Source organism: Rhinolophus hipposideros (genome assembly GCF_964194185.1).
Source record: "Rhinolophus hipposideros genome assembly, chromosome: 26".
Classification (NCBI taxonomy): domain Eukaryota; kingdom Metazoa; phylum Chordata; class Mammalia; order Chiroptera; family Rhinolophidae; genus Rhinolophus; species Rhinolophus hipposideros.
In genome coordinates this window covers 14417253-14430071 of record NC_138072.1, presented here as the reverse complement: position 1 = coordinate 14430071, position 12819 = coordinate 14417253, and the positions used below count along the sequence as shown (strand labels likewise).

General features: G+C 55.9%; 1 protein-coding gene across 2 annotated transcripts in view; it reads left to right on the top strand.

Moving 5' to 3' along the window:
- Positions 1-12819, top strand: part of ITPKB (inositol-trisphosphate 3-kinase B) — a 92876-nt gene that overhangs the window by 71506 nt on the left and 8551 nt on the right. For both annotated transcript variants that reach the window (XM_081039428.1, XM_081039429.1), the window contains exons 3-4: positions 7960-8059; positions 9342-9555. In XM_081039428.1, the coding sequence (XP_080895554.1) occupies positions 7960-8059; positions 9342-9555 (314 nt within the window). The remainder of the gene's footprint in view (positions 1-7959; positions 8060-9341; positions 9556-12819) is intronic.

Sequence of the window (12819 nt, the reverse complement as noted above, 5' to 3'; positions counted from 1 at the left end):
GGTGGGAAAGAGGTTAAGAAGAGCACATAAACCCCTGTATAAAATGAAAGGCGTTCGGCCCCAAAATACTGTTCTTCAGTGTTGCTGAGCGGAGTTCCACATACGTGGAATGGGGTTATTTGGGAAACTCTTCTCTCTTTGGCAAATTCACTGACCTTCTGACCCAGAAACTGGTGTCGAGACACCTGGGCTCTGACTCTCCCTGAGTCACAGGAGCCGTCCTGTGGGTTCCCCGCGCCCTGAGCATCCAAAGGGAAGTATTGTAAGCAATTAATCACACAATTAGCTCATCTTTGCCGCCGGCAATGATCTGACCCTCTGGAAGTGCCCAGTTGGATTCTTGCCCATCTATGGTGGCTTGGAGGAAAAAACTGTTTTCAATGTAAAAAAACAGACACAGAAGTCAAAACAAAGTGAACCTCGACAACTGGCCCGTCCCATGGCAGTCTCCAGAGCACCTGTATAGATGTATGGAGTCATGCACGATGCTATGGTGCCCAGTTCACAGATGGGAACACTGAGATGGGGGAGCAAGGGCTCATTCTATCTACAAAACCGGACTGTGCTTCACTTCATCACACTGCCTCCTGGAGAAGTCTAACACTATGACCTGCCTTTCCAGCTCAGAGGCAGGGGATTTTAGACAGAATCCAGACAGCGTGGGAGGAATATGTCACTTTGGCCTCAATTGGCAGGGCGGTGGTGGTTCTGGCCAGTGAGTGGGAAGGGGAGCTGGAGGGAAGGCCTCTGTGTGGGGTGAACGTGGAACTGTGAGTCGCTGTCTTCAAGAGGCCTCCTTGTCTGCAGCGGTCCAGGCATCGCTGCGGCTGAAGGAGCGGAGCGGCAGGGGCCCTGATGAGAAATGCAGCAGAGCCCCCACCTGCTTAGATCTTGCTTCAGGAGTCTCTGCCCAGGTTCCCGATGGGCAGACGCAGCCCCTCACACACGAGGCTTGGCTCAGCCTGGTGGCCTCTCAGGGGCCCCCAGCAAAGGTTTGCTGAGTGCCTGCTGGGCCAGATGCTGGGGGCTCCTAGCTCTGAGGAGGCTTACACTCACCCAGATAAAAGCTGGGGTGCAGGTGTGCCCAGGACACTTTGGGAGCACCCAGGAGGGGCAGCTGGGACAGAGGAAGGGTCTGGGGAAAGAGGGGTCTGAGCTGCATGGGGGTGTCTGAGTCTTATGCCTCTGTGGCCATGCTTGTGGAAAATCCCTGATGGAGACGCGGACACCCTCGGAGGCATCTGAGGGGAGGTAGGGAGGGGCACATGGAGTCAGAAGTTGCCTGCAGAATCCTACAGGCCTGAGAGAGTATGTGTGTTGCAAACTGCAGACCCTTCCGTGTGGGGGTGGGGGTGGGGGTGGGGCACGAGACCTGCTAAACACCCTCACAGCGAGGAGGCATCTGTCCCCAATGTCACTCCCTCCTTCCCCCCTCACCCCAAACTGCATGGAGAAACACACGTTTGGTTTGGAGGTGCAGGCGGGGGGCTAGGCAGAAGATAAGAAGCATTCCCCCCAGGGCACAATGGCTGGGCCGAGTCCATGGGGCTGGCCCTGAGCAGCTCTCCCTCTTGTGGGGGAGACTGGACAGGCGAGGAGAGCAAGGCCACACCCTGAGGAATGTGTGAAGCTGAATGAGGGGAGGGCTGAGGACTGATGACCATCCTTGTCCCCACTGCCAGGGCTTTTTGGGGGGCTGTTGGGAGCGCCCCAGGGAAAGCCTCAGGTGCCTGTGGCTTCTGAGCCCTGCCCTGCCCCCAGCACTGAAGAGCAGTGGAGTAACCTGTGGTCATCAGCAGGCCAAGGTCACCCGTCACCACCAAAAAGCAGGGCTGTTTTACACCCCAGGAAGCAGGGCCGACTTCGTGGGTGTGAGAGCAGGGCAGTCACAGAGGGCCCTCGCAGGGGCTCTACGTTTGGTTCAGGTTCTGCCATCTCCGTCTTGACATTCTTACTAAGTTTTGGATGGAGGGGCTTATATTTTCATTTTGCACCAGGCCCTGCGTGTCGTGGAGCTAATTCTGATGGTAGCTAAAGCATTCTGTGAGTGGGGTGGCCAGAGGTCCCCTCACCCCTCGGCTCTGGGTCCCCGCTTCACCTCTTTCCTCCTCCTCTTCTTCCCCTCCAGTCCTTTTGGGCTGTTTTATAGAAGACAAAAGCCACTCGTGAGGTTATTATCTCAGTCAGCCCTTTTATTTGTTTAAGGCAACGTTTACCCAGGAGTCATTACCCTCATGCCAAGGGAGGCTTGGAATCTGGTTTGGATAAACACATAGCATCAGAGACACTGCCCACGCTCCTCCCTTGGGAAACCTGGGCCCCAGCGGCCCCACAAGCCAGTAGGTCGCTTCTGCCCTGGGCTGTTAAGGGCTCTGGGCAACTCCAAGTCCAGGCCCAGAGGTGGGTGAAGCGCCACCAACCAAGAGGCTCCGTGACCACACTGCCCCGTCAGGAAGCCCGTGCATGCTGAGGCTCCAGGTGTTGAGTGAAGGAGCTCGCCCCATGTAGGTGTCGGCCTCTAGAGAGCAGATTGACATCTGCTGTGAGACCAGAACTCTTTGGGCAAAGAGGAGGAGGAAAAGGAGACACGGTGTGTCGTGCCCTGAGCCTCTCAAGGGTGTTGGTCCTCCTGGCAGGTGACACAGGGGGCGTGGAGTCTGAGCTGCTGGGACAGGTTGGCTGGCTGTGGCTGGAGAAGGCGGGGCGGGTGTTTGCCCGGTTCTGAAACTCACTTTCCCTGGGCCTTCTGTCATCCCAACCATGAAGAGGGCTGAGGTTTCAGTTGTTGCAGGTGTTTTTCTCCCAGTACACATCTCTCTCCACATTCTCTGAATGTTTTAGCACCTGTTGAGTCAGGTACAAGGGGAAGGAACTGCCCAGAGCGCTTCAGAACAGCAGACATCTCCAGGCTACTCTGGGTCGTAAAGGACCCCACCCCCATCCACCCCCATCTGTCTGTCTTCTGGTCCCTTTCTCTTAAAATGCTCTGAGTGATTTGGGATCCTGCCTTTCCTCGTGCAGCCAGAGGATCGCACAGGACTCCACCTCTGACAGAGTGAAATCAGCGCTGTAACAAGTCATCGGAAGGCACTGCTCTGCACTCAGGTAGAAAACAGGGCAAACCCAAGCTAATGCTTATTTAACCCAGAGTGAGTCACCTAGGGGTTTCGGTAGCTGGGTCTTCTCCAAGCCCATAAACCCCACGTGTCACCTTAAAAACCTCACTCTGGTCTTCAGTGGGCTTAACCACCCAACTCAGAATCAAGGTAAACGCCGTGTTTCCCCAGCCCACCCTATGGCCCTTTACCTGCTCAGCAGGTCATGAGCCTGGTGGTGCTTTCCTTTCCCTTGATGTGGTTCCAAGAATCCCAAGTGCAGAATCCCACTTGGGATTCCACAGTCTAGAAGCTTTTAGCTGGTCTGATCTGACCAGAAGTTAAGCCAAAAATGGCACCTGCCCAGCCCTGAATGGCACGTCCCTGGGTTTTGGTGGCTGGCTCCAGACCATTTCCCAAAGGCAAGGAGCACTCACGGATGGGGGCCCTCGCTTCCCAATAGACACGGCCATTGGGGAATCGGTTTGAGGTTCCCAGTGCAAGCCAACACCTACTGGCCGGGGCAGAAAGTAGAATGACTTTGGTGAAACAATCTAACTTGCTGAGCCCTGGATTCTTCATCTTATGGAGAAAACACCCCTACCTATTATCAGATGGTTATGAAGGTCAGACATGAGGCCATAAAGTGCCCAGGCCAGCGCCGGTCACGTAGTAAGAGCTCTGAAAGTGGTAAGAGTCATTCGTGCAAACACCAGGGTGGCAGGCAGGGTGGCGTGCATGTTACACATCTAGGGAAACGAGCCCTCCCAGCTTCCAGTGAGATGCCGTGGAGACCTGTCAGGCATCTGAAGCTTTGGGGACATTCCAGGAAGGGTCAGCAGAGGATATTCAGGTGCCCCCGGAGATTGGGGGGAGGTGATGAAGGAACAGGACCCGTGAAATCAGTAGGCAGCCAACACCGCCCCAAGGGAGGGGACCAGGTGCCCTTTGCTACACCATGTTCAACGCACCTGAGGGCTGCTTTTGTATTTCGCGAAGCTCAGCTTGAGAAGTAAGAGACCTGGGAGTGTGGTCTGATTTCAGAGAAGTGACTGAGGCTATTGAGAAATCTCCCAGGAGAGGAAAGGTAGACGGCCAAGCTGAGAAGGATCAATTCTTCTGGATGGGATCCTTCCAGATTGTCGGAATGCCCTCCTTTCTTGCCTCCTCACCTGCCATAGCTGCGGGGAAAGGCCTGGCATCCAGTTCTGAGGACCGTGGCTTCCTCCAATGAAGGGCTTAAAGGGAAACTGTAAACCAACTGGTCCTTACCCACCACCTGGAAAGCAGCTTCTACCTAGAGTAGGTTTAGTTCCTGAATGGGGGCTGTGGTCACCAGGCCATCGGAAGGGAACTGATAAATCTGAAATTGTCTCCCGCCTTGTCACTTGTCTCTGCTCCTATGGGCTGGGGAGAGGGGAGAGTGGGTTACCAGCATCCTTCTTTCCCAGGCCTGGACCTGGACCTGGAAGTGCCTTTTCTGTGTAATGTTTGGCAACCACATGAGGCACTGCCTGGGTGCTGCTATTTAAAACCACGGGAAAAACCCCTGTGTGCTGCTGCCAGCAGAGAGTGAAGTCCCCTGGTGTGCGGGCCCGCCCCAGTGGAATATTCCACTGCCCTCCCCTGCGCAGGGCGGCCGTGGGATGGTAGGCTCTCATGGCCTTGGGATGCGGGGCCCCTTTTCGTGTTGAAGAAATGCTTCCTCATGGAGGAGGTATGGGAAAGAGGAAGCCGAAGAGAAAATGCCCCACTTATTCCAAGCTCAGTGATGTTGGAAGGCTCTTGGATCCTGTGAACTCTCAGAGAAACCCCTCAAGCTCCCCTTTCCTTGCTGGACCCCAGATCTTTAGCCTCTGAAGAAAGGTCCAGGATCGAGAGGTTTCACAGCTTCAGATGCCCCTGATGGGCCCGAGCCTTGCTCTTCTCATCCAGTGTCTGTTCCCTCCTGCCTCCCAGGGTTACAGGTCGCAGGCCCAGTGGGTCCCTGTGGGTCTCAGGAGGACGCATCCCGACAGGGTGGTCTGAGACCACCCCGAGGCTCCATGGCCTTTATTCCTTGGTAACTGTGGCAGCACCTATGCTCAGCTTCCAGGGTAACTTCAGAGACACCCCCGTTCCCTAAACAAAGAACTAAGAGTCTTCCACAAACACCCCATAATTTTCTAATGGTTTTACCTCCTGGCATTAGGAATCAGTGTCTCCCCATTTTACAGGTAGGACAGTAGTGCCTCAGGGAGGTTGTTCAAGGTCCGTCCGTGAGGAGCGGACAGAGCCAGGACTCAGGCCCACAGGGGCCTGGCTCCCCCACACCACACTGCCCTGAGTCCAGGCTTCTCAGCCCAGTGTCCAGAGCCAGCCTCACCCGCTCCCTCATCTCCCCTGGCTTCCAGCTCCCAGTCTCAGCAGATCTGGTCCCAACGGCCCCAAATCCCTGTGTCAGGCCTCTGTTCCCACAGGCCCCCTGTTTGCAATGTCTCCATTCCCTCCCCTCCGCTCGTCTTTCCTCAACTTCCTCCGCTGGGTGCCGCCTCCAGGGCCTTCCTTTCTTGCCATCATCAGACTTTGCAGGGCCCCTCCCTGGCCCTGGGACACATTATCCCTGGGTCTTCTGTTGCCACCATGTCTGTCTACAAATGAAATGTGAAACGACACATTACAGCTGGGTGTGGTGGTTCTCCCTAGTCTTCCTCTGAGGGGCCGTGGCTGTTGGAATGTGGGAGGTCATTTTCCAGAGTCCTAAAGTGTCCATCAGTCCAGGGAGCCTGGTGGACCAGCTGTCTATTTCTCACTAGAGCAGTGTGGGTTTAGTTCCCTGATGGGGTGGCATGGGATGGGGTCAGCCGTGGATTGAGATCACTCTGCCCTCCCCACTTCCTACCCCTGGACCCGTCAGACCCTTAGCCTCTCTGAGCTTCATTGCAGGGACCTGACTAGCATGTGGTGACCGTTTGTGCACTTTTCCTCTGCGCCTACCTTAATGTCTTCCCCATGCGTCCACAAGCCACCGCTTGGCTCATCTCATATAATTAGGTTTTTCCATTGTTGCTTCAGCATTGTCTGCCCCGATTGTTTATGCAGCCTTCTGGGCTCTTAGATAAGAAATGCCCCACCTTCCTTCGCCTTCTTTGGCAATCACCATCAGAAGGATCTAGGACAAACACCCTTGTCAGTAAAGGCCGAGCCCTTTTGTCACATGGCCTGGCAGAGCGCTACCCTCCCTTAAGATACACTAGGTCTTGGTGGTAGGGTGAGGGCTTCTGGGATGGGGATAACACTTGCCGGGTTCAGGAGGGAAATAGTCTTCTCCTTAAACAGATTTTTAACTTGAAAACATGATGACAGAAGCAGCGTAGCCTCAAGAGAGAACGATAAACAAAGGAGGCTGATTTAACCTTGATTCAACCTTGGGCTCCAGCAGCCTCTGTCCCTCCAACTCTCCCCTGGGGTGGCTGCTGGCAGCTGTTGGACAGGGCGTGAGTGAAGAGATGAAACTTCAGGGTCTCCCTGTCAAGCAGGACCCCTCCTCAGCCGCTTCTGCGCCATTCCTGGCTTCTCCTTCTTCCCAGCTTCCCAGGTTTTTAACTCTGTGGTTTGGCTGCTCAGGGATCCGCTTTCTCAGGAACACGAAATGCTTCTCGGTTCAGGTTCTAGTCACCGCGTCAGGGGCGCATGTGTTTGGGAACATGTGATTTTCATCTCTGTAGCCCATTCCTATTCAAGTTAACGTAGGGATACATTTTTTTTTTTTTCTAGAGCAATGTTTACTGCTGGGGAAGAAAAAGGATTTTTTTTTTAAAAAGTCCTTGAGGGTTTAAATGCTAGCTTTATCTCCAGCACGGAGGCTCAGGTTCTACAAATGACAATAACGGCCTTGCATGCTTGTTGTGAAAATAAGGTCTTCGGGGAATGTTAGTGCTCCTCTCTGCCCAGGCAGCCTCTCCTACGTGCGTGCGCGCACACACATGTACACAGACGCATACACACATACATGCAGACACCCAGTTTTTACTTAGGAAACATTCTGAGAAGGAGAAGTGCAGTGAAGGGGGCAGACCTGCAGGGTTCTCACCCCTGTGCTGTCCCCGGGGAACTCCCTTTAAAAATCTCTCTTCATGTGATGGTTCAGTGTGAGGTCGGAGGGATAGTGGATGGGGGGAGGGGGGTTCACAGTATGAGGGATATAAATGATGAACGTCTAAGTATTACCTTGTTTTGTACACCTGAAACTAATAAATAAATTAATTAATAATAAAAAAAAAATCTCTCTTCAAATCACTCGCAGGCAAGAGATGCCCCTATTGCCACCACATCTCCAAATGAAATGTGAAACGACACATTACAGCGGGGTGTGGTGGCCCTCTCTAGTCTTCCTCTGAGGAGCCATGGCTGTTGGGATGTGGGAGGTCATTTTCCAGAGTCTTTGAGTGTCCGTCTGTCCAGGGAGCCTGGGGAACCAGCTGTCCATCCCTCACTAGACAGATGAGGGGTTGTGAAGCAGGGCAGTGTGTGTTTAGTTGTTCCCTCATGGGGTGGCACGGGATGACAACATGTGCACCCCCTCCTTCCCACCACTGGAACCTGTAAGACCCTGGTCCTCTAAGGTCCCCTTGCTTCTCGGCGTTTTGCTCAGCCTGTTGATAAAAACGGACTTGGCCAATTCCGCTCTGACACTACACTGGATGGATGACAGAGACGACGTCCCTGGAGTCGCCGGGGACACCTGCACTGCACTGTGGGCACGGCCCTTGTCATCCTTGTCATCCTGTGACCACCGGCAGGAGCGGACTTGCTCTGAATTCATCCTAACCAGAAAGTAGTCGTTTTCTTTCTAACGTAGAGCTTCTCATTTGTTTTTTTCTAGAGCAAATCATGGAGGAAAATAAAAAACATGGTGCACTGGTCTCCCTTTGTCATGTCCTTCAAGAAGAAGTACCCCTGGATCCAGCTGGCAGGACACGCGGGTACTGCAGCTCCCCGTGGGGACTTTCCCTGGGGATGTTTGGCTCTCTGGGGAGTCACCCAGCACCTGTGGGAGGGGCGGGCCTGGCGCTGGATGCTGCCGGGAATGAATGCATTGGAACAGGTTCTCTCTGAGCACTGCAGTGGCAATTGCAGCCATATTGGCCAGATGGGGCCTTAACTCTGCCTTGAAAGTGCACGCCCTCACCAGTCGGTGCCAGCCCTGCCCCCAAACACGCACACACCCCGCCCTCATCTCTGTCTCCATCTTTTTCAATCTGTTTCTCTGTCTCCCCGTTTAAGTCAGTAAGACAGGTGAAATCGCCAGTCTTATAGCTTGCCCGCCATGTGTCATCCTAGACAAGAGGCGACACTAACCGCTTCATTGAGCACCTACCGCCTGCCCACGTGGCCGTGGTCCTAGGGGTCACAACATGCGTGGAACTGGAGGATCTGCCCCAAAGGAGCTTGTAGCTGGAAGACAGGGTGGAGTGTTGGGTGCAGGTGGCCAGGGTGCCCGGTCAGCCATGTGGTCTCTAGTTCACCCATCAGCAACGGGAGCAGGGGGGCCGGAGCCAACGCCCCAGAGCTGCCTAGTCCATGCATGGGGGCCCTTGGGTGCGTTCCAGTGACTACCCACGGACTTGGCCTACCTGACCTCAGGCCAGCTCAGGGTGTGACGTTTCTTTTACATCCCCAACCACACTGGCCCAGCCCAAGACATGTGGATGGACACACTCCCTGAATACTTACCTGGGGATATGGCTCAGAAGGAGCACTGCCAGGTGGGCCAGGCTTTGGAGCCCCGCTCTTCAGCCGGTCCCAGCATTGAGTCTGGTCCGATTGGGGCTTCTCTTCTCCCGAGACCCGAGATCCCTTCATTGCCTGAGAAGCAGGATTGATGATGGCGGGGAGGGGTGGTAATCATTATACAAAAAGGAGTGAGTAGGTCTTGGCCCAGACCTCTCCCTTAGCCCTGCTGACCCTCCAACAGTGAGCCCTGGTGTCCCTCCATCTTTAGATGAGAAGCTTGGAGTCAGAAGTTGGGGAACCAGCCCAGACATGCAGTCAGGGTGTGGGGGGTCTGAGACTGGCACCCACTCCCCTTGAAGTACTCAGTCCACAAGCGGGGACCTGGGCACACCTTCCGCCTTACGCTTAGCAAGCCCCGAAGCGTCCCCGAGGGACCCAGGCACTGTCACAGAGGGGATGTCAGGGTGGGCGGCTCAGAGTGGGGAGGGCCACCCCTAAGGACCAAGGGCCTCCTCCCACCTTGCTCTGCAGGGAGTTTCAAGGCAGCTGCCAATGGCCGGATCCTGAAGAAACACTGTGAGTCGGAGCAGCGCTGCCTGGACCGGCTGATGGCTGACGTGCTGAAGCCCTTCGTACCTGCCTACCACGGGGACGTGGTGAAGGACGGGGAGCGTTACAACCAGATGGACGACCTGCTGGCCGACTTTGACTCGCCATGCGTGATGGACTGCAAGATGGGTGTCAGGTGAGCTGGGCTCCTGGGAGCATGCGCCTCGGACCACGCCTGGCCACACCGCAGATCCTGGGACGGCATCCGAGGTTTCCAGGAGGCCGGGCGTCCTGGGCCATCCCTGAGGCCTCGTGTGTGCAAGAGCAGGCCTGGGGGTCTGGTTGGGCGTGGAAGCCCTTGCCCACCTCAGTTGTCTCTTATTACATGCAAAGGGGACAGAGACCTGGCTTGCTCCTCATGCCCCACCCTTGTCCCGTGAGCTGGGACGGGGCCAGAAAGGGGCCCTGGCTGGGTTCTGGGTGTCCCCAGTGAGAGGGCAGACGGAACTGCCCATCTGGTCAGGTGCGGTTGCCCAGGGGAGCAAGATGGCGGCTTTCTCTTGCATGAGCTGTGAGGGGGAGGCTGGAGTAGAGGCTCTTCTCACCCCTCCCTCCCCCACACCTTATCCCGTGCCAGTGAGTGGGAAGAGAGAGCTGCTTAGTGGAACAGGTTGGTTTGCCAGAAAAGACTTGTGCTGCCCTAAGAATGCAATGGAGGAGGGAGCCCAGGAGCTCTGAAGGCCCTACCTGGCCACACGCAGCATGTGGCTCCCGCCTTCTTAGCAGGGGGTGCTAAAGTCCTCTGGGGCCGTGAGCCATGTAGTGTCCAGTGTACTGTGCCCACCTCAGAGGGCTACCTGGCTGCAGGTACCTGGACTGGACAGGACGGCCAGACGCTGGAGTCCCAGGTCCACGGCTCCCTCGGGTGGTCAGGCTCCAAGAAGCAGAGCTCCCCTGGAGCCTTTTTGCTTTGGGTGATGTAAGCAGTTTTATTTCTTATGAGAGGAGATTGAGAAACAGGGGTGCGTGTGTGTGTGTGTGTGTGTGTGTGTGTGTGTGTGTGTGTGTGTACAAGAGAGACAGGCCAGGAGAGACCAGTTTTCCTCCCCTCCTCACTCCTCCTGGGAGCTGGGTTCTGAAGTCAGACCCTGCAGGCTGACCTGCTTGCCCTTAGCCTTGCTTCCCGGGCAGGTGCGGGGGGGGAGGGGGGAATTCAGGTCCCACGATTTCTCTTGCACTGTCCCTGGCCTTCCTCCTGCCATCCATCCATCCAGGGCCCTCACCAGCTCCAGCAGGGAGAGGACAGAACATCTCTTCAGCCACCGTTTAGCCACTGCTCTTCCCCCAGAGCCTTATTTCTGTCCCTAGAATCTCCCCTCCCCCACCTCTTGGTGCCTCAGAATACACCCGCTCAAGGGGAAACATAAAATATTGTGGGTGGTGTTCATTCAGATCGTGGCCAAAAAAACTGCACCCTGTAGGAAGAATACGTGGCCAGACAGTGTACCTGTGTGTTCCCCGGGAGTTTGCTGGGAACAGGAACCCCAGTCTGCCCAGGGATGTCCCCCACACCCCCTTCCTCTGTCTTCCCACCCCTTGCAGCTTCTGTCCCACTGCACTGGAGGGCTCTCAGGAGGGAACCAGAGTGACCAGTGAAGCTGAGACATATTTAAGCCAGTTCTGCTCAGGGCCTGGAGGCAGAAGGAGTGGGCTGAGAGGAGCCTGTGTGGAGGAGAAGGGATAGGTCTCCCCAGAACCTGTCCCCCGCAGCCCCACCTTCCCTGCCTCACGGATCCCAAGGACGGGCCTTTCTGTGTTCCAAGTACTGTGCAAGGCGCTCCTCACGGCCACCTGGGTCTGAGCAGGAGGCTTTGACACCAGAGATGAAGGAACCCATCAGCGCCACACAGCCCCATCAGGCCTGCATGCTGAGGCGGGGCTGAACCCCACACTTACCAGGGGGGCTCTGCATCCAGACTCCTTGGCCTCGCAGCCTTTCCTGAAACCAGCATTCCATGGCCCCAGAGTGTGACCTGTCCTTGCCAAGGAAGGAGACTGGAGCCTAGGGCCACCACAGATACCAAGTCCCAAGCGTCAGGGCTTAAGACTTGTCACAGAGCAGTGGTGGAAGGGCTGATAGGCAAATCCAGCCTCAGGCACAGTGGGGCGTAAGGAAAAGGTGATGCAGGTGCCTGTGGTGTCCTAAACGGGGGTGTCTCGGGACCCCAGTTCCATATCAGCACACACATTACTCTGGGGTGTTTTCTTAGGTTTGACCCTGTAAATTTGTGTTATATGACCTGCCAGTGAAAGTCAGAAGTGTCTTCCTGACATCCGGACTAGGGTCTGGTAGGTGGAGACCAGTGCTGCCTCTAGCACCTTTGCCCTGTTTGAATCTGTGAGTGGCTTTGGTTGTCACCTACTGGGTCCTCCGCCATCCCTCTTAACTCCACCACCACGTGAGATGGAGGTTTGACTTTCCCTCTGGAGTGGAGGGCGGGGGGGGGGGGGGGGGGGACAGGCGACAGGGCTGCCTGGAGAGACTATGGTTCGTCTCCCGGTGGACCCCAGCCCCACTGTCTAGCTGGTGACCTGTGGGCATCTCCGCCCAGCCCTTTTCCCCTCCTGGAAGGTGAGCAACTCTAATCAGATTTAGCTGCAGGGGCCCTGTGTGGAGAAAGCCCCATGTGAAAAGGGATTTGACATGAGGCCTGCTTCCTGTTTAAGGAGCTACTGAGAGCTCTTTGCAGAAGTGCAGCCACCCACTACCCTGCAGGGTATCAGGGGTGTTTGGGATGGCCGGCCCCTCGTCCTGCCGTGCACGCGCACGCGCGCGCACACACACACGTCCATATGCGTGGCTCTGAGCAGATGCACCCTGCCTCACAGCCCCTGCCTTGAAGCTGACCCACCACCTGACCTGGCTTGCACTCACAGTAGTGTGTGAGCATGTGTGGGCGTGGGCACGGGTGTACGTGTACGTGCACACCCAAGGCCAGCGGTCTTCCTTACTCATCACCTCCTAGAACGTCCTAAACGACCAGACCCAAGTTCACACCCAAGGATTTGTTTCTTTCTTATATCAGTTGACACAGTGGTTTCTGAAAACATGTCTTTTAAAGACATCATACATTTGACATCCAGTCAGTTCTGGGTCCCAAACCAGCAGCTTGGAGAAGGTGTGGGGGGAAGTGGGGGAGCAAGGCCCCGGGGACAGACGGGGTGGGGGGAGTGGGAGCCTGGCCTGTTGTCACAGCAGCTGCCACCCACGCAGGGCCGGAGACAAAACTTCCCTCTACTGCAACTGAGGCTGCACATTTCTGTTTCGTGAAGGGTCACCGGCAGCAGCTGAGCCTGCTGTGGGGAGAGAATGGGAATTTAAAGTGACAGAAGGGAAGAGGGCAGGTGTGGGGGAAGTGCCATACTCGATGGCGATGAGGGAAGCAGCCAGGGCTGCTCG